Raw genomic sequence first — 18,079 nt, 5'->3', positions numbered from 1 at the left:
AGAGAAAGAGAGTTGGGCCAGAGAGGGAGAGAGCCCAGGGAGACAGGATAGGGTTTTATAAAAAAAGAATAGACAAAAAGGAGGTTTCTTATAAAACCCGTACGAGAGAGAAATAAAATATTTAGGGTTTATAAAAATAGTTTTATTTTGTTCAAAACATGTATATGATGCATGCATGATGCCATGATGATGCACAAAAGAAAAAGAACAACCAAAATCTAATAGGGGTATATCCGGGGCCGTTACACAAGGGGAGGGGCCGGCCACACCAAAGCCTCCTAGGCCGCAGCCCTCAAGTGGCCGGCGCCCTAGACCCCCTCTCTCCCCAAACCCTAGCGCCCCTCCTCCACATATCTCTCCCGCAGCGCATAGGCGAAGCCCTGCCGGAGATCTCCACCACCACCGTCACCACGCCGTCGTGCTGCCGGGATTCCGAGGAGGATCTACTACTTCCGCTGCCCGCTGGAACGGGGAGAAGGACGTCGTCTTCATCAACACCGAACGTGTGACCGAGTACGGAGGTGCTGCCCGATTGTGGCACCGTCAAGATCTTCTACGCGCTTTTGAAAGCGGCAAGTGATCATCTTCTACAACAACGAGATCTAATCTCGTAGGCTTTGGAAATCTTCAATGGTTAGTCTCGTGATCCCGTCGTTGCTACAATCTTCTAGATTGCATCTTGGCTTGTTTTTCGTTCTCGCGGTAGAAATTTTTTTGTTTTCTATGCTACGAATCCCATCACCAGAAACTACATCGGAGTTTCCGAACTTACACCGGAGACTTATAATGTGGGGGTATAAAAGGGACCCTTCTTCTCCAAGGAGAGGTTGCGGCTTCAACTCTCTCTCCTCCATTGTTCCAAAGCTCAAAACTCCAAGATCTCCCTCCCTAGCCATTTGATCTTGTTGATCTCTTGGGAATCAAGGGAGGAACCCTAGATCTACACTTTCACCAAAGGGATTTGAGTATCCCACTTGTTTGTAGGAGTTTCATGTTGTGAAACCCTAGCTTTGAGAGAAGTCGCCCTCGGAGCTTGCTTTGTGTTGTAAAAGATATGTGGTCGGTTGTTGGGAGCCTCCAATTGAGTTGTGGATGTGTGCCTCAACCTTTGTGTGAAGGTGACGGTTGCGACCTTAAGGCAACCGCTTAGTGGAGCGTGAGCTAGGCCTTTATGGCATTGCTCACCGGAGAATAGGGTAAGGCCTTCGTGGCGTTGGTTGGCTTTCGTAGCATCACACCTCTCCAACGTAGACGTACTTCCCTTTACAAGGAAGGAACTACGGACAAATCGTTCCTCCAACGTAGATGTACATCCACAACTCAATTGGAGGCACACCGCACACTCAATTCCACCGTTCCTCGGTGTGCAGGCTCGGGCGAACAAAAAAGTGAGCCCTTTGTCGCTCCATGCGTGTGACCATGTTACCTAACCTTCCCTCTAATCTAGATTATTTTAATCCTTCTTTGATCTATAAAACGGTGCTTCGATCAGACATAAGCTCTATACTCTATACATACGAAAAAGATGCATCTTGACGTTGTGATCCATTCCCATGACCGGTTCTTAGTTTCATCGAGTTTTTGAATGTCTATTTTATGTTTCTTTTAAGCTTATTTTAGATGATTTTTTTCAAATTTGTCGCATACGTATGACCGTTTGAAATTTTCTTCGAGGAGTAGTTTCATCACACCATCGCACACAACTTTCGTGTTCGTAGTTTTCCATTTTGATATTGGTAGACGAGTACATCTACATCTCCCTAGTACATTGTACGAAAGTTGTAGATCTACTCGTTTACAAATGTCAAAAACAAAACCTTGGACACGGAAGTTGTAAGAAATGGCGAGTGAAACTACTCGAAGAAAATTTTAGATGACCAACCGCATCTGACAAATTTGACAAAATTCATCCAAAAAAGGCTCTAACGAGTTTTAAACACTGGACAAAACTACGGACGAACCGGTCATGGGAATAAAATCACAACGGCTAGGAACATCTTTTTCGTGTAGACCATTTCTCGAATCGATGAATGATTCAGTAGATTAGAGAAGATTAAAATTAAACTACTTTAGTTAAGCATAACACTCCTTGTCAAGTAACCTACCAATGGCATAGCCTTTCATTTCTCTCACCGAGCCCAAATAAAACTGTTAGCAACCAATCAAAATTAAAAAACTTGCCGAGCCAAGTTTTGACACATGCAGTCGCTAAAATGCACGAGAGGGGAAAAAATCCATGCAAGCAACTGATCACGCCCAAGATGATCCCTGGTCTGCAAATTCTCCACAGTGAGCGTTATAACGCACTAATCGATAGTTTGTACCCGGACCCGTGATACTGTGGACGATGTTGTTACAACCTGCTAACTCATGTATTGCTTGTAATAACATCTTAGTATTTTGTTGGACAGAGATATCAAGCTTCAGGCATAGAATTTTTTTTTGGAACGGAGGGAGTATTTTAAAAGCCCTACCCGGTGTCAATTAGAATGTAGCATAACCATCATTTTCAACTACCAAAATTAAAATCAAAATGGTTAAATGTTGGACAGGAAGAACAGATTCATTGCTTCTGATTGCTCGAGCTACAAATCACAGCATGCATCACTGAGCACTTGGACAAGCTCCAAGTTCAATTATTTGACTATGCCTAATACATCTTGATGCATTTCAGAAGGGAGTACTTTCTAGCAGCCTACCATAACCAGAATATATCAACACTCCAGTCAATCTCCGGGGCGCCCTCACGCTTTTTTTTGGAGCCCTGCCGTCAAGCTGTCATTAATAATGGTACACCTTTAATTCAGGGAGGAGTGATTTCGACAAATTTCATTGTTATACTATCAAACAGCATATCACATGCAACGGCATCAATGTGGATGGTAACTGCAGCAATAACAGATCAATTGGTTCGCATAAGCATAGAGTCATAGCATAAACAATATGCTTATACTTATAATTTTATAAATTGCTCATAAGCAGGGTATCTTCCTCTCACGGAATGAAGTGAAAGGACCTCTGGTTGAGGAAGGCTTGCACATATGTTACCAAAAGAAACGAACTCACCATGAATAATACAGACACTACGCACCTCATTGACAGCCACTCATCCTGGCCCAGTCCACAAACTGCATTCCTCCATAGACATTATTTGCAAAGCGCACACCAACAGTGAATGCCAAAGAAGCAGCTGGGACACGCTTGCCAAGAGGTGAAGCCTCAACCAAGCGCTCAAGTGCATTAATAACCTGATAACGCGTGTTGGATGAGACACCAAGGAACACACCTAAAACAACCAGGAAGATTATACTTAGGGAGCCTCCTTAGATGCAATTCGGCACATGGAAGTATATTTGAGAAATAAATAGGTATGATTATTTGCACTATGTATTTGGCAAGCTGAAGAATCTTACTGCTAAATTGTATTGCTCGGTAAGCATGCTAATATGTACTGTCAAGCTCAGTCGTTGCCACCATAACTACCATGGCTCTTATTAGGGGAAGCATGTAACTATGAAACTGTAAATATATCACATACTGTACCCTCATATCATGTGTTCAAAAATGTTTATTTATATAAATAAGCACATCAAATAATTCTGTATCCTATTTGTACAACTATGGTAAGAGATGCTCGAATTTAAAAATGATACACAATCAGCTTTGAACATCCAAATCACCTATTGGCACTACCAATAAGCACACGACTTGAGATTTATCTAGATAAAACTTTATCCAGATTTTTCCTTAATCATCCTTTTTGCCAAAAAAAAAAAGTGTCGATTTAGTACATGGTTATAAGCAAACCAAGTATTTGTGATTTATTGACGTTATTATACTCATGATCATCTATTTATCCAAATACATCATGTATAGAAACTTCTTTACTTTCAGTATACATCACAGTAATAGAGAAACATAAATCCTTGATATACAATTCACAAAGGCAAAAAGACCACATAACCCCCTGAGCTTTGGTCACTCGACTACTTAAACCACTCAAGTTTAAAACAGGATCTCCTACCGCCAAACTGTAGAAAACCTTTAAATTACTCCCTGAGGTTATTTTGAGAGCGATTTTGTCATGTGGCAACTGATGTACTGTAGTATATAACACCAGGTAACTTGGCAAATGGAAAAAAATAAATTAGTAAGTCTCATCTCCCTCAGTACTTCCGTTGACTCTGTCACGACCTCGTCTTGATTTAGGCAAGATCCGACGAGAAGGGAGGTGAGATGGGAGGAGCACGAAGGAGATGAGAACGGAGACCGAAGGTGAGAGACGTTTCCTCGTCAGGTTTCTAATTCCTCGATGATCAGTACAGAGGTCCTGGTTCGGCTTATAACGACGCCAACCACACACACACACTTAACACGAGCCCAACAACTGTCCAGCGGCACACTCGTACAGCCCAACAGCACACCAGTGCTCTCTCTCTTGTCACATTGATACAATGGTATTGTCTGACATTGCCCCGTTCTTCAGAAGGAGACCCTTCCCAGATTGCAGCGTCAGGGAAACGAGCACGCAGCACGTCATAATCTTCCCATGTCGCAGCATCAACCGGCAGCTGAGTCCCATTGAATCCTGAGTTGGACAAAAGTGCCTGATCACCTTTCTTCACCATTCGCCGCTCCAGAATTGCAGCCGGTGAAGTAGTTGCTGACAGAAGGTCTGGTGGTTTTGGGAGTTCACTGAAAATTGGAGCATAACTTGGAACAAAAGGCTTCAGCTGAGAGAAATGGAATACTGGATGTACGCGACTTTCTTCAGGCAACGTTAGTTTGTAAGCCACAGTTCCAATTCGCTGCTCCACTGCATAAGGCCCATAGAACTTGTATGCCAGTATAGTACATGGACGATTTACCAAGGATGACTCAGCATACGGCTGTAACTTGAGTAACACTTGGTCTCCCACCGTAAACTGTCGCTCAGTTCTGTTCTTATCTGCCTTCTTCTTTGTGCGAGTTGGGTGTGTGTCTGCCAATCGAAATCCTCCGCAGATCCAAGGTCCTGATTGCTCCATTGCAACATGCCACCCAAGTTCGGCTCACGCCCATACAATGCTTTGAAAGGAGAAGAGTTCAATGAAGAGTGGAAACTCGAATTGTACCAGAATTCCGCCGCCGACAACCATCACCGCCACCGTCGTGGAGTTTCATGGACGGTGGTGCGGAGATACATCTCCAAGCATTGATTCCTCCAAGCATTGATTCCTCCAAGCATTGATTCACCCGCTCCGTCTGGCCATTTGTCTGCGGATGATACGCTGTGGAGTAGAGTAGCTTGGTACCCGCTGTTTGTAGCATCTCCCGCCATGTATGACTGGTAAAAATGCGATCTCTGTCCGAGACAATCGTCAACGGAACACCATGAAGTTTAATCACGTTGTCCCAGAGTGCCTTTGCCACTTGAGATGAGGAAAAGGGATGGCGGAGAGGTATAAAGTGCGCGAACTTGGTGAAACGATCCACCACCACAAGAATCGAGTCACAGCCATCAGACTTGGGCAATCCTTCAATGAAATCAAGCGAAATGTATTGCCAGGGGGTTTCTGGAACTGCTAATGGTGGCAGTTTGCCAGCAGGTTTGAAGTTCTCATGCTTAGTATATTGACACACTGAGCACTGCCGAACAAAGTTGTCGACAGCTGCTTTCAGACCCTTCCAACTGAACAATTTCTTGACTCGATGGTAAGTCGCCGTAGTGCCAGAATGACCACCGATCGCGCTATCGTGCAAGGCACTGATGAGTTTTGTTTGTAGAGCAGTATTGGCTCCAATCCACAACTTACCACGCACACGGATCACGCCACGATGCAGCTCAAATCCATCTTCGTCGGGACTGTGCACAGCAAGCCTGGCTAACAATGCCTGAGCTTCAGAATCAGTTGCATAAGAGTTCGCAACTTTCTGCATCCATAGCGGCTGACACACTGATGGAGCATTGACCGACAGCAAGTGACCAACACGACAGAGAGCATCGGCCGCCCCATTTTCCACACCGCGCTTGTACTGAAACTTGAACCGTAACCCCACTAGCTTCGCCATTGCTTTTCGCTGAAGCTCTGTATCCAAATTAGGCAGAGCCAGAACCGGTGTATTGACCATGGTCAGCTTCAACTGCTCGAAGGCTTGCTGGGCTTGATCGTTCCATAGGAACCCTTTCTTCGTTAATAAAGGCGTCAACGGCTTGGCAACAATTCCCATAGCGGGGCGCAAACTTGTGGTAATAGCCGGTTAGACCGAGAAAACCACAAAGTTCAGTGGCATTTGTTGGAGTAGGCCACACCTGCATGGCCTTCGTTTTCTCCGGATCTGTTGCCACCCCATCTTTGGAAATGACATGGCCGAGGTACTCAATTAGTGGTTGCGCGAAGGAACATTTGGATGCCTTGGCGAAAAGTTGATGTTGCCACAAGCGTGCAAGCACAAGACGAAGGTGTTGCTCATGCTCCTGCAGGGTATTGCTATAGACCAAAATGTCATCAAGAAACACAAATACAAACTTACAAGTGTAATCAGCGAAGATGGAGTTCATCGGGCACTGGAACGTGGCAGGCGCGTTTGTCAATCCGAACGGCATGACGCGAAAATGGAAATGTCCATGGTGCGTCTTAAAGCGGTCTTCTCCTCATCCTTAGCGCGCATCCGAATATGATGATAGCCGGCTCGCAGGTCCAGCTTCGAGAACAATTGAGCTCCCGCCAATTCATCCAGTAACTCATCAACTATCGGCAAAGGAAATTTGTTCTTGATCGTCACCAGATTCAGACGACGAAAATCAATGCAAAACCTCCAACTCCCGTCCTTTTTCACCAAAAGAACTGGCGCAGCATAGGGACTCATGCTATGGGTAATTACTCCAGAGCGCAACATGTCATGTACTTGGCGCTCGATTTCGTCTTTCTGCAGAGGTGAGTAGCGGTAGGGCTTAGAATTAGGTGGTCGAGCATCCGGTTCCAAGGCGATCGCGTGATCATATTGGCGTCGCGGTGGCAACCCTTTTGGCTCAGCGAAAACATTTGTGTACTCCGTGAGAATAAGCTGAATTTCCTGCGGAATGTGGCTGCCCGAAGTGCTCTCTGCGATTGCCCAGATTTCGTTGTGCAACTCCAATTGGTGCAAGGTGTGCAAATCCATCGCCGCTGGAGCAGGGATTGTAGCATCGGTCAGGCCTTGCAAAGTAATCCACTGCCCTTCATGGTCAAACCGTGCCACTGGCAACTCATTAAACTGTGCTCATCTAACCAATCCATGCCCAACACGGCATCATAAGCACCAATATCCAACACCCTTAGATCAGTTTTGAGGTTATGTCCTTGGCTACTCCATTCGAGTTGTGACACCATGCTATCACATATGATAAATTGACCATTTGCCACTTTCACTAGGACAGGAGGTAGGGGGACGTGGGTAAATGCAAGCGTCTGACAAAATGAAGCACTCACAAAGCTATGTGAGCTACCTGAGTCAAGGAGAATCAACATTGTTTGCTCCTGGACTTTTGCTGTTAAGCGAATGCAAGAAGAAGACTCGGCCTGAGCGGAGAGCATGCTACACTGCGCTGCAACTGCAGCAACTGCCGGTTCTGGATCATCAAGCAATTCAAGTGCTCGAATAGCTTCCTCATTCAACAATTCACCATGTTCACCCACTTGAATGGTCAGAAGTTGGGCACCTTGCCGCTTGCATTGATGATCTCGTGAATATCTCTCACCACATTTGAAAGACAAATTGTTAGCACGCCTGTAGTCACGCAACTGACGCTCACGGCCAAAATCATCACCCCCTGCCTTGGGCACAACCGCAACAGCAGCAGGTCGTGGATGCAATGGAGCTGGCTGCGGTGGTGGTCATCCCGCTGTAGCAGGACGCTGGCTAAGCTGTCCATTTCCTCTTCCTGAATCTTCGCAAACACTGTTGCTCTCATGATGCTAGTTGGAGCTTGGATTCTCACTGCCATTCTGATCTCATCCTTGAGCCCCAGGACAAACTGAGTGACAAAAAATTTGCTACTCAGCGACGGATCCAACGACAGCAGATGGTACATGTGGATCTCAAACTGTCGGCGATACTCTGCGACAGTACCCGTCTGGCGCAACTGAAGCAACTTATGCATCTGGCCCTCAAATTCATCTAGCCTGAATTCCTCAACAACGGCTTGACAAAACTGCGTCCAAGACACCTGCACATGTGTCTGACGAAACGCCTGTAGCCAGAAGGCAGCATGCCCATCCACATACAGGGACGCTGTTGTTACCCACTGCTGCGGCTTCACACAGTAGAGCTCAAAATAGGCCACACAACGATCCAACCAGAGGTTGGGTAGATAGCCATCGAAGCGAGGGAAGTCATGCTTGGATGGCTTCACATACCCAGTGTCCTCGTCACGGTCTCTGTACCGATGCTGGTTCGGCTCGGCATTGTGCCGAACATGGCTGCGGCTAAGGCTGAACTTGGTGGAGTGGAACCTCGGTGTAGCAGGGATCAGAGGTGGTCCGTCGTTGGCGAGACGCGCCGCTGCCACTCCCGCACCCCCCATGGCCGCCGCGAAGGCCGGTGAGCTCGGCTGGTAGACGGCAGAGCCTACGTCTGGTCGACGACGTGCTTCGTCCACCTCAGCCACCGTGACCTCCAACTGCTTGCGGACGCCCTGAAGCTCGTGCGACACCTGCGCGATGAAGGCGGTCTGCTCCTCGTGGCGCTTGTCCCCGAGCGTGACCTGGTTGTCGAGGCACTGCAGGATGCGCGTCAACATCATCTGCACGCTCCGCTCACTCTCCTCCAACGCCATGAGTACGTGCTTGGTCTGTACCGAGGGCTTTGCCGGCGCCGTCGTGGCTCGCTCCGAGCAGATCCAACCAAGCTAGGGATTCTGCACGGAATCACTGGAGTGAATCACACCTCCCCGGAATTACGGATCAATGCCAAGAGATTAAGAGCACAGTGAATCGTGGCAAAAGGGAAAAAAAATTTGGCAGGAATTTGTGGCTCTGGATACCAAATTGTCACGACCTCGTCTTTATTTAGGCGAGATCCGACGAGGAGGGAGGTGAGATGGGAGGAGCACGAAGGAGATGAGAACGGAGACGGAAGGTGAGAGACGTTTCCTCGTCAGGTTTCTAATTCCTCGATGATCAGTACAGAGGTCCTGGTTCGGCTTATAACGACGCCAACCACACACACACTTAACACGAGCCCAACAACTGTCCAGCGACACACTCGTACAGCCCAACGCTCTCTCTCTTGTCACACTGATACAATGGTATTGTCAGTCGTGACAGACTCCTTCGACTGCGGTAACATCTTCATCCAACTTCAGAGGTGTCATCCCCTCCGATGCGAGCCTTCCATTCAAATGCAACATAGGCATCCATCCGCTGGATCCATGCACAAGATAATAACGGAAATATAGAGGGGAGCAACGAGAAGACATGGGGACAGCAACAGCCCTGCAGAGTGGGGTGACGAGAGGAGATGGGGTTGGTAAGGCTCTATGGATGAGCAGCAGAGCAAGAGAGGGTTGGACGATATAGCCGCTAAGAGACAAGGACAACGTGGTCGGAGCTACCACATGACCATGGTCAGTGCAGAGTCATCCAGCACTTCATCAGTTACAAAATAACCTCAGGGGCTTATTTGAACAGTTTGGGATAGTTTGGCAAGTATGATACCCAGTTTTAAACTTGAGGGGGTTAAGTAGTCAAGTAATAAAACCTCTGCGGATTTTTAGAGATATTCTATATATACCTCGCTAAGGCAAAACATCTTGTCACTTACCCCACAAAGCAGAAGTTTTCAGAAGGGGTGGAACAGGTACATCATGCTCAGACTTCTTTACACTCCTGAATTACACATTTCAAGGAAATAGTCAGTTCTGAGGTGCATAAATGATACGGAAACAAAAAGTGGACATATTGCATTAAGTTTCTCATGAAAGTAGTCATATCAGAAAATGCTAGAAAAATGCACTGTGTTTTGTTGTAGGTAAAGTAGAATTATATCGTGCACATAAGTACATTCAAAACCAGAACTTGGATAGAGAACAGTTTGTTGGCATCGTGTTTGATCCTCTAAGAACTTAGCTCAACAACAGACATATGAGTCATTTATATATTATTAGTAACCCAGTCAACAATGAAATGATAGCACATATGTAAAAAAAAAAGGATTACTGTCATAGAAATACTTCAGATCACGGAACTTCTTGGGAAATATTACTATGTTTTTCCTACATGGTGTTATCAAATATCCTTTGGTGCAAATTCCTAAAAGATAGAATAAGACATGAATCATGATCCTACGTTTCCTACACATGTGTTGTTTCTTTAAATCATCCAAAACAAAGAGCCTTAGTGTTATGAGATACTCCAACGGTTCCTAAATGTAGGGTGTATTTTGACTGTCCAAATACTAGTTTTGACAATAAATTATTTGTACAATATTATGTTAATAGTTACACAATCACAATAATATGAGATAATGTTCTTGAAGATGAATCCGACTATTACAATTTTCTGCAATATTTTTACCATCAGACACACTTATCTATACCTAATAATAAAAGCAAAAGAGCTTCTTGTTAGTCCATCTGTTTTTGCCCTGTTTTTCGCTGAAATTACACCACATGCCACCGCTGAGTGAAAAACGGTTCTTTCACCCGTCCTGTCCGTCGCCACCTAAGCTGTAGATGAGTACCGGTTGGCTTTCCTTATTTTTCTCCACTACCAGAACAAACTGGATAGAGTTCTTTCGCGAACAGACGCCGCCCCTTGATCTCCGACCCATCCTCCCGCACCGCAATCGAACCAGAACGAGTTTGTACCTAACTCTTCAGCCGAATCAAAATCAAACTCGATTTCCTTCTGATTCTTGCCCCCGTCCCACAGAAAACCACCCATATATAGCCTCTCTCTGCTGCGTGCGATTTCAACAGAAACCAACAAATCAAGCGCATAAATTCGCCGGATTTTGTTCGCCACCTCGAAATCGAGTTTTCCAAGAGCGATTTCGTCAACGGAAGAATAGAGATGACGAGATTGGATAGAAACCGAACAAATTCGAGCCCAAATCAACGCATCTGAGGCACTAAGACTCGCCAAATTACCTCCCTTGCTGATGGCATCCACCGAGCTCGTCGACCGTGGCAGGACAGCGACAAGCACACACATGACCATGTACTGGCAAGAGGGAATCAGGGAGAGTGGGGCATCAGACAACAGAGGGTATCAAGACAGCGGCGGAAACTGAACTATGGGAAGAAGACGGGAATGACATAACAGAAGTACCTGGGTCAACTCTTTCACCAAGATCCCAAAGCTGCTCGAAAGAGCTCGTCACGAATTCACTCGCACAAAGAAGAGAACCAGAGAAGGTACCAACCAAGCAAAAAATTGGGACTGTGGCCAGAGGTGGTGCTCACCTAATCAACTGGGTAAGAAGGAATCGATGGAGAGAGAGAGAAATAAGAAGAAATCTTGGGCGGTGGATATGATAAGGAGAAAGTTGAGAGATAACTTTATTAAACAAATATCTTTATGGTACCACTTGGCAATGAGCGTAACATACATGTCTGCATGGACATCACCAAAAGAATTACTGTAGTTGTTTTCTAAGTAATTAACAACAATGATTTTGTGCATATTATGGCTTAGTGTAAATTGCATGTAATCTCGGCGAATGATTGATGGGCGAGATGTAATTGAAAGCATATCAAACATGCGATTACACCTCTTTTTTTTGGAGGAAAACAGGTGTGCTTTATTAATCAATCAAACAAGGATCCATTAAAAATTGTCTCCCAGATGCAATCCGGAGGCACACCACACCACGCACAATTAGGCAAAAACTCGCACGAACGCACTAAACAATGCGCGGCAACATTCTAAAACCGGCTAACATGAGCAGAGAGCAGGAGCTGAAGGAACCAACCAGGTCGTTGACATCTTCAATGACAAGAGCACAACATGACCGATCCCTTGACCTGGAGGCAGCTCGCTGAACCATAGATTGCGATTACACCTTTTTTATTATAGGGGAACATGTTGTTACGTCATGTGCAAACCTTGGGCTGGCTAGGGTTTCAGTCCGGGTCTGGAAAGCCTAACATGAAAAGGCCAGACCAACTCAGCTTGGGTAAATTTCCATGTTGCATTAAAATATGAAATAAATTATTTTGGGATATATATAAGTGCAAAACTGTTTTCTATTAAACCATGGAAAATTACTTATTTTAGGTTTTTGGGGGGGCTAGGAATTAGACGCAAAATTAAGGATCAAGGCCATCCCGATCTTCAGGGCAACCAATGTCTGTGCTGAATGTGCTATCTATAATTAAATCAAGAGAACCTATTGGAATTCTAATAACAATATTGACATTTAAAAAGATTGAGTTGTATAGATGGTTTTCTACATTGTCGTCTCTCCAGTAATGAAATTCTTGATGCTCTAATAGATATTCAATAAAAATTAACCCATAGAAATGAAAGAATTTAGTCAATGAGCAAAAAATATGCCAATAGGCGGTGCATACAGAAGAAGGATATCCTAATTTGTGCTATTGTGCGATTTGACCCGTAGCAACACACGGGCTTTTCTACTAGTGACAACCTAAGTCAAACTGTCAAATGTCTGTTTGGTTGCTAGCCATAGTGCCACACAATTACTTCAGGTTAGACAAATTTCACTAAGTTAGGTACGTGTTTCGTTCAACTCACGGCTTTGGCCACATTCCTTATCTAACAGCTAGGCCCCGCGTGTGAAACACTTGTTGACCTAACCTTACATCTAGCTATGTCAGGCCAAAGCGCGGCTAACAATTTCTTGACCTAACCTTTCAAAAACTCGCAAAGTAGTGCAAATGTGCATTCAAGCAAACATGTTCTAGTTTTTACCATCATACATTGTGTGGTAAAATTCCCTTCAACATTTCTTGATGATTCAAGAAGAAACAAAATAGCTTTCAAATGTTTCAGAGCTCTAACAAACTGCATAATAAGATTGAATTTCTCATGCTAATATTAGTGATTACTGGAGGGCCGCCAGAATAGAACTATATAGAAGATAGAAAAATAGTTAAATGTGCCAATAAACTATCTATATATTGATGACAACATTGACTTTAACATAACAAGAAGTATCTACATATTGGTGACAACATTGACTTCAACATAACGAGAAGTAAAATACCGTTTTGCAGTCATTATCAAGTTTGCAATGCCTTGGCCCACAAGACCACAAGAAAATCCAACTGCGCCATATAAAAACCCCTGTTCTCAACATAGGGTATTCCAGATATTAGAAGAGGTAATATGTTTTTAACACTTCCTGGTCAAAACAAGAAGTACACAAAAATTACCTTGAAAAAGTATGACCCTATCCGTTGTTGAACGGAAAAGCTATATCCTGTCCTTTCAGCTTCAAAAACACTACATGAGTTCAGATTTCATCAGCATTACACACGATGAAAAGGTGAATGCACAATTAAAAACAGTGAAAGAAGAATGCCAGCAAATTATAGTAGCACAGAGAGAAATGAACATGCAACAAGCAAGGAAAATGGGAAATGAGACTAAAATGATAAGAAAGTGGTATTTAACTGAATTATCTGCTGACATCTAAAACTTCTAAATAGAGAAGTAGGTGCTCTGCAATATCATGCTTGAATCTCATCAGCCACCAGAACTACTGTTAAAGTTTACAGCTAGAGATTATATTTATACTTTGTCAGTTTACAGCTAAAGTTAAAGACTTGGAATTTTAGGGAACAAGAAGGCAGCTACATTTGGTTTTGTCACAACTAACAAGTTATCTGTAGAAATAAAATGAACGTGGAAATATTAATTATTCATCTAGAGACATAATGATAGTAACATGCAATTGAGTTATAACACAAAATACTGCTATCCGCATTTTACTCCAACAGAAGTGTTAACATAGTTCATCACTCACCTGCTCGGGAGAGCATCATAAGCATGCCTAACACGCCCAAGAAGGCCTGCTGATGTAGACCCTCCACGGAACCGAGCATATGGTGCCAACATGCCGACTAAAGCTACATTAACAACTACGCCTACCAACATATCTGCTGCATACAGTTCAAATTCTGACCAAAACTCATCGCCTCTCTTCTGAACCTCCGCAAAAGTAGCGCAACATGTGTCAATAACTATCTGCAAATCATTCCACCAGAGCAGTCAACCAACAATCCTACCAATAAACACTAAACCTTGTGCAATACTACCTAAGATCAAGAAGTGAACCTACCTCCGTCCCAATTTTGAAGAGGAATGCAGGATCAACCAGCATCCTATTCCGGAGAAGCCCGCAGGATCTAACAGCAGGACCCAGGGGCCAAGCCGAGGCCTAGCACATCCAAACAGCAAAACAATTCCAAGTCAGCGACATCGCAACCCGAAAATACGCATATGAACTAGAGCACTTCCCAACACCTGCATGTCCAAGTATCTCAGCAGCAGCAGCTTCTGAATCCCAACATTCTTCGCAGCCTCGATCATATCGGCTGGCAAGCTCGGGAAGCTAACCCCTCGCTTCTCGACCTCCTGGACCACCTGTTCAAAGCTAAGGATCGGCCCAAACTCATCATCCCCTTCACTGTCGCCATCAGCACCACCGCCACCAGTGCCATTATCCCCATCTCCACCGCCGCTGCCAGGCGGGAACTTACCATTCCCACCGGATCCAACAAAATCAGAAACCTCCCCGCCCTTCTGTTGAAACACAGTCGGTTGGATAACCGCGGCGACCTCCTTGGCGGAACCAGCGAATTCGCCCGCTTCAGGCACAACAACATCTGCACCGGAGGTGGTGGCGTCAACGCCATCCGCACTGGCCCGCGGTGGAAACTGGCAGTGGATTCCCCTAGCAGTCCACCTCCGTGCACCCGGGAACGAAAAGCCGCTCGACGTAGCCAGAGCGGCCCGGCATTTGAAAGCGCCGACGCGGCCGTGCAGGCGAACGCTCGCGCACGATAAGGCCATGCTCCTGGTCCACCGCCGAACTACAGCTGCCACCGCAACGCACACGCAGATATGGTGAGACTGAAATGAGAAACACAGAAACAAATCCTAGCAATTCGGACAGGGAAATCGGAGCAAGGGGAGGAGAAGCGCTTGCCTTCAGGATTAACGGAGAATTATGGGGTGAATTCGATTTGGTTTTGATGTAGAGACTAGAGAGACCCGAAGGAGTACGGGGGTTGCTGGCGGCGGCGGCGGCGCGGCGCGAGGAAGAAGCGTGCACGGTGTGGGCAGCCTTTCAGGTTTGGCTTTTGTAGCGGCTGGCACGTGGGTTGTGCGTTTCGTTCCGCAGCGAGCGCATCTCCAGCGGGGCGACGTTGCAAATGGTGTACATGGTCCTCGCGTCCGTTTGTAGCGGGGAAACGACGCATAATTTTTTTCTTATTTATTAAAGTCATAACTTACATTAATAAAATAAATAAAAATGCTACAAAAAAAACCTAGGTACTGCCTACTGGTCGTCGTTGCTAACGAGGTCGATGAACTCCAGCGTCGGCCATGGAAGCTAGTACGCCGGCGGTGGAGGAGGTAGAGCAGGCTGCGGCAACTGCGGACAGGCTGTGGTGAAGGTGGTTAGGGATCCCAGGCTGGAGCAGCAGTCGGAGCGCGGACGCTGGAACGCCTGGGCGTGGCCGGAGGAGTCGCGGGCCTACCCTGCAGCAGCGTGGACTCGCGGAGCTGGATTGCGAGCCCGTCCCACAAAGAGAGCTCGTTGAGCTCGTCGCGCTCGCTGTTGGCCAGTGCCATGGCAATGGCCTCCTCCTCGGTAATGTCGGGCGGCTGGGTCTCCGGATCCCACGCCGGTCCACCGTGGTCGTGGTCGTACTCTGCGCGCTCCACCTGCTCGTCCTCGTCGTCCTCGTCCTCGTCTGCGTCATCGTCCGCGTCCTCCTGCTCGTTCTCCTCTTTTTCCTCGGTGATCTCACAGCCGAAGAACTCGACGTCCCCGAGGTAGCCAGCGCGGCGGCGCGCGTCGAACTCCCACGTTCCGAAGGAGATCCAGTTGTAGGAGTTGAGCGCGTACGCCTGATCTTGTTGGAGATCCGGCGGTAAGATGGCTCGGCGGCGGCGCACCTCGTCCCGGCGCTCTCGGCCCTCGTGCAGCACTGGGGGTACTGGCACCCGCCTGGAGTTGAGGTACCAGCCTCCTCCAGGCAGGTTTGCATCCGGCCATGGCACCAGCCGGTTTTCCTCCCAAAGGCGGCGCGCGAAGTCGATGCGGACGTACCACCCAATCCGTGGCTTCTTGCCGGACCGCGAGCCGCTAGCCTCGTGGTCGTTCTTGGTCTTGCGGAAGGGCCAGCATTTCTTCCCCATGGCGTCGGTGGGGTGGATTGTATTGGCTCTGGCAATGGTGTGGTCGGAGAAATGGGCGCCGGCAGCATCCCTTTAAGAGGCTCGAAAGCTCTATCGCCTTCAATGTCCTGCCACTGCCACGCCGCCCAGCTGCACACGCTCGCGGAAGCCGAGGCGCGCCATTAACGCGGACCTGGAAAGGCTGCAGCGCGCCACCCGTAAGTAATACAGCGGAAGACGAAGCAGTTGTGTCCCTGCCATGCGGGCCCGTGCGAGGACCGGACGGACGACCGCTGCGTCCGCGGAGACGCAAACCTGGCACATATTTGGGCCAGGTTTGCGTCGCCGCGGACGGCCCGGTCACTATGTGTCACCCCGCTGGAGGTGGTACCAGACGCATTTTCGGGCTGGGCGGACGCAAACGGTCGCTCAGCTTCCGTTTGCGTCGCGCCGCTGGAGATGCCCTGAGAGCAAGGGGGCATGTAGGCCGACCGGCATTACATAGCAGCGGGGATCCAGCGATTTCCTCCACTTGGGAATCGGGGATGATGGTCGGTGTTGGTGGCGTAGCGGTCAGCGATGGTTGCGTGGCAGTCGATAGGAAAGCGTCTGTGGCTGGCGAAGTAGTAGCTGTCGCAGGAGTCGCGGTGCTGGGCTGGGATGCGGGTGGAGCTCGACTCTCGGCTAAGATCGTGGTGTCGATGAGCATGATCGCCAGGTCCTCCTTCCTCTTCTTGGCGACGATCACTGCAAGAAATCTGCCATAATATGACGTTTTTTTATGACTGGAAATCAAAATGTCATAACTTTATGACGTTCCTAGCTTTGACCGTCCTTGGCCACTCCGGGGGGGCGAAACCCTAGAAAATCGTGACGTTATTGGGCAAAAACGTCATTGGCAATTTAGGTCAAAACGTCATTAGCAAAAGTAAGTGGCCTACGACGTTTTTCCACTGCCGATTGCGACAAATATGGTGCCATGTCATCCATTTTGCCTATGTGTCCCTTTTCGGGTCCCACGCGCCTCACACGTGTCACTAGAAGCAACTGGCTTGAACTAACTGACATGTAGGACCAACTGATACTTGTGGGACCAAGGCGTCTTGTAATTTTTTTCTCTGTTGCGTCCACCATTTTAATGGGCTGCTGGTGATATCATCCTCTTTTGGACTGTCCTCTACTAGGCTGCTGGCCTACCCTAATGTATATGTTGGTTGAATTGCTGGCACGACGGCCCATCCGGTGGTTGAATTGCTGGCCCGACGGCCCATCCGGGGTTGGAAATAACTGGCAAAAATTGCGCTTGCGGCGACTCGAACCCTCGACCTGGCGCTGCCGCACTACCACTCCTTACCGCTTTGCTACAATAGTGTTGTTGACAATATAGACATGATAGAACAATGTGTAGCAACTCCTTTTGCACGGCTCGCCGGTGTCAGCCATGCACGGCGGCGCCGCCCATATATGGTCGCCGGCGTCAGCCATGTAAAGTGGGTGGGAAATTCATTTTTCTAGCCCATTGTTGCCTGCCAAAACCCACCGGTGAGCAGCGACGGGCAACACGGAGAGCCGGGAGGCTCCCAGGACTGCTGGTGGGTCCTGGTCCCTCGGGCGACGGCCCGCAATGCTCCGGCACACGTCCTAGCTGGTGCAAGGGCGTGCCACCTGACCTATACCTGGTCAGGAAGGTGATGAGTTGCTTCGATTAATTTCCTGCATGGCAGACACGTAAACATTAAATT

General features: G+C 47.3%; 1 protein-coding gene across 9 annotated transcripts; it reads right to left on the bottom strand.

Annotated features, from left to right (window-relative positions):
- Positions 1-2,484: 2,484 nt before the first annotated feature.
- LOC127333548 (protein RETICULATA, chloroplastic) lies at positions 2,485-15,295 on the bottom strand. 9 transcript variants are annotated; one of them, XM_051359932.2, is made up of 9 exons: positions 15,139-15,294; positions 14,454-15,028; positions 14,269-14,367; positions 13,954-14,174; positions 13,361-13,430; positions 13,192-13,271; positions 9,784-9,848; positions 3,067-3,286; positions 2,485-2,764 (listed from the first exon to the last, which is right to left on the bottom strand). In XM_051359932.2, exons 2-8 carry the CDS (start codon positions 15,000-15,002, stop codon positions 3,093-3,095), a joined length of 1,278 nt encoding a protein of 425 aa, XP_051215892.1. In that variant the 5' UTR covers positions 15,003-15,028; positions 15,139-15,294; the 3' UTR covers positions 2,485-2,764; positions 3,067-3,092. The 9 variants fall into 9 exon arrangements, 8 of the variants coding, with proteins under 8 accessions (XP_051215892.1, XP_051215890.1, XP_051215891.1 ...); XM_051359930.2 differs by having other exon boundaries at positions 2,485-2,886; positions 15,139-15,293; XM_051359931.2 differs by having other exon boundaries at positions 2,485-2,775; positions 15,139-15,293.
- Between the last annotated feature and the right edge of the window lie 2,784 nt (positions 15,296-18,079).

The sequence above is a fragment of the Lolium perenne genome, chromosome 2, assembly GCF_019359855.2.
Source record: "Lolium perenne isolate Kyuss_39 chromosome 2, Kyuss_2.0, whole genome shotgun sequence".
Classification (NCBI taxonomy): Eukaryota; Viridiplantae; Streptophyta; class Magnoliopsida; order Poales; family Poaceae; genus Lolium; species Lolium perenne.
This window is presented reverse-complemented; position numbering and strand designations above follow the sequence as displayed.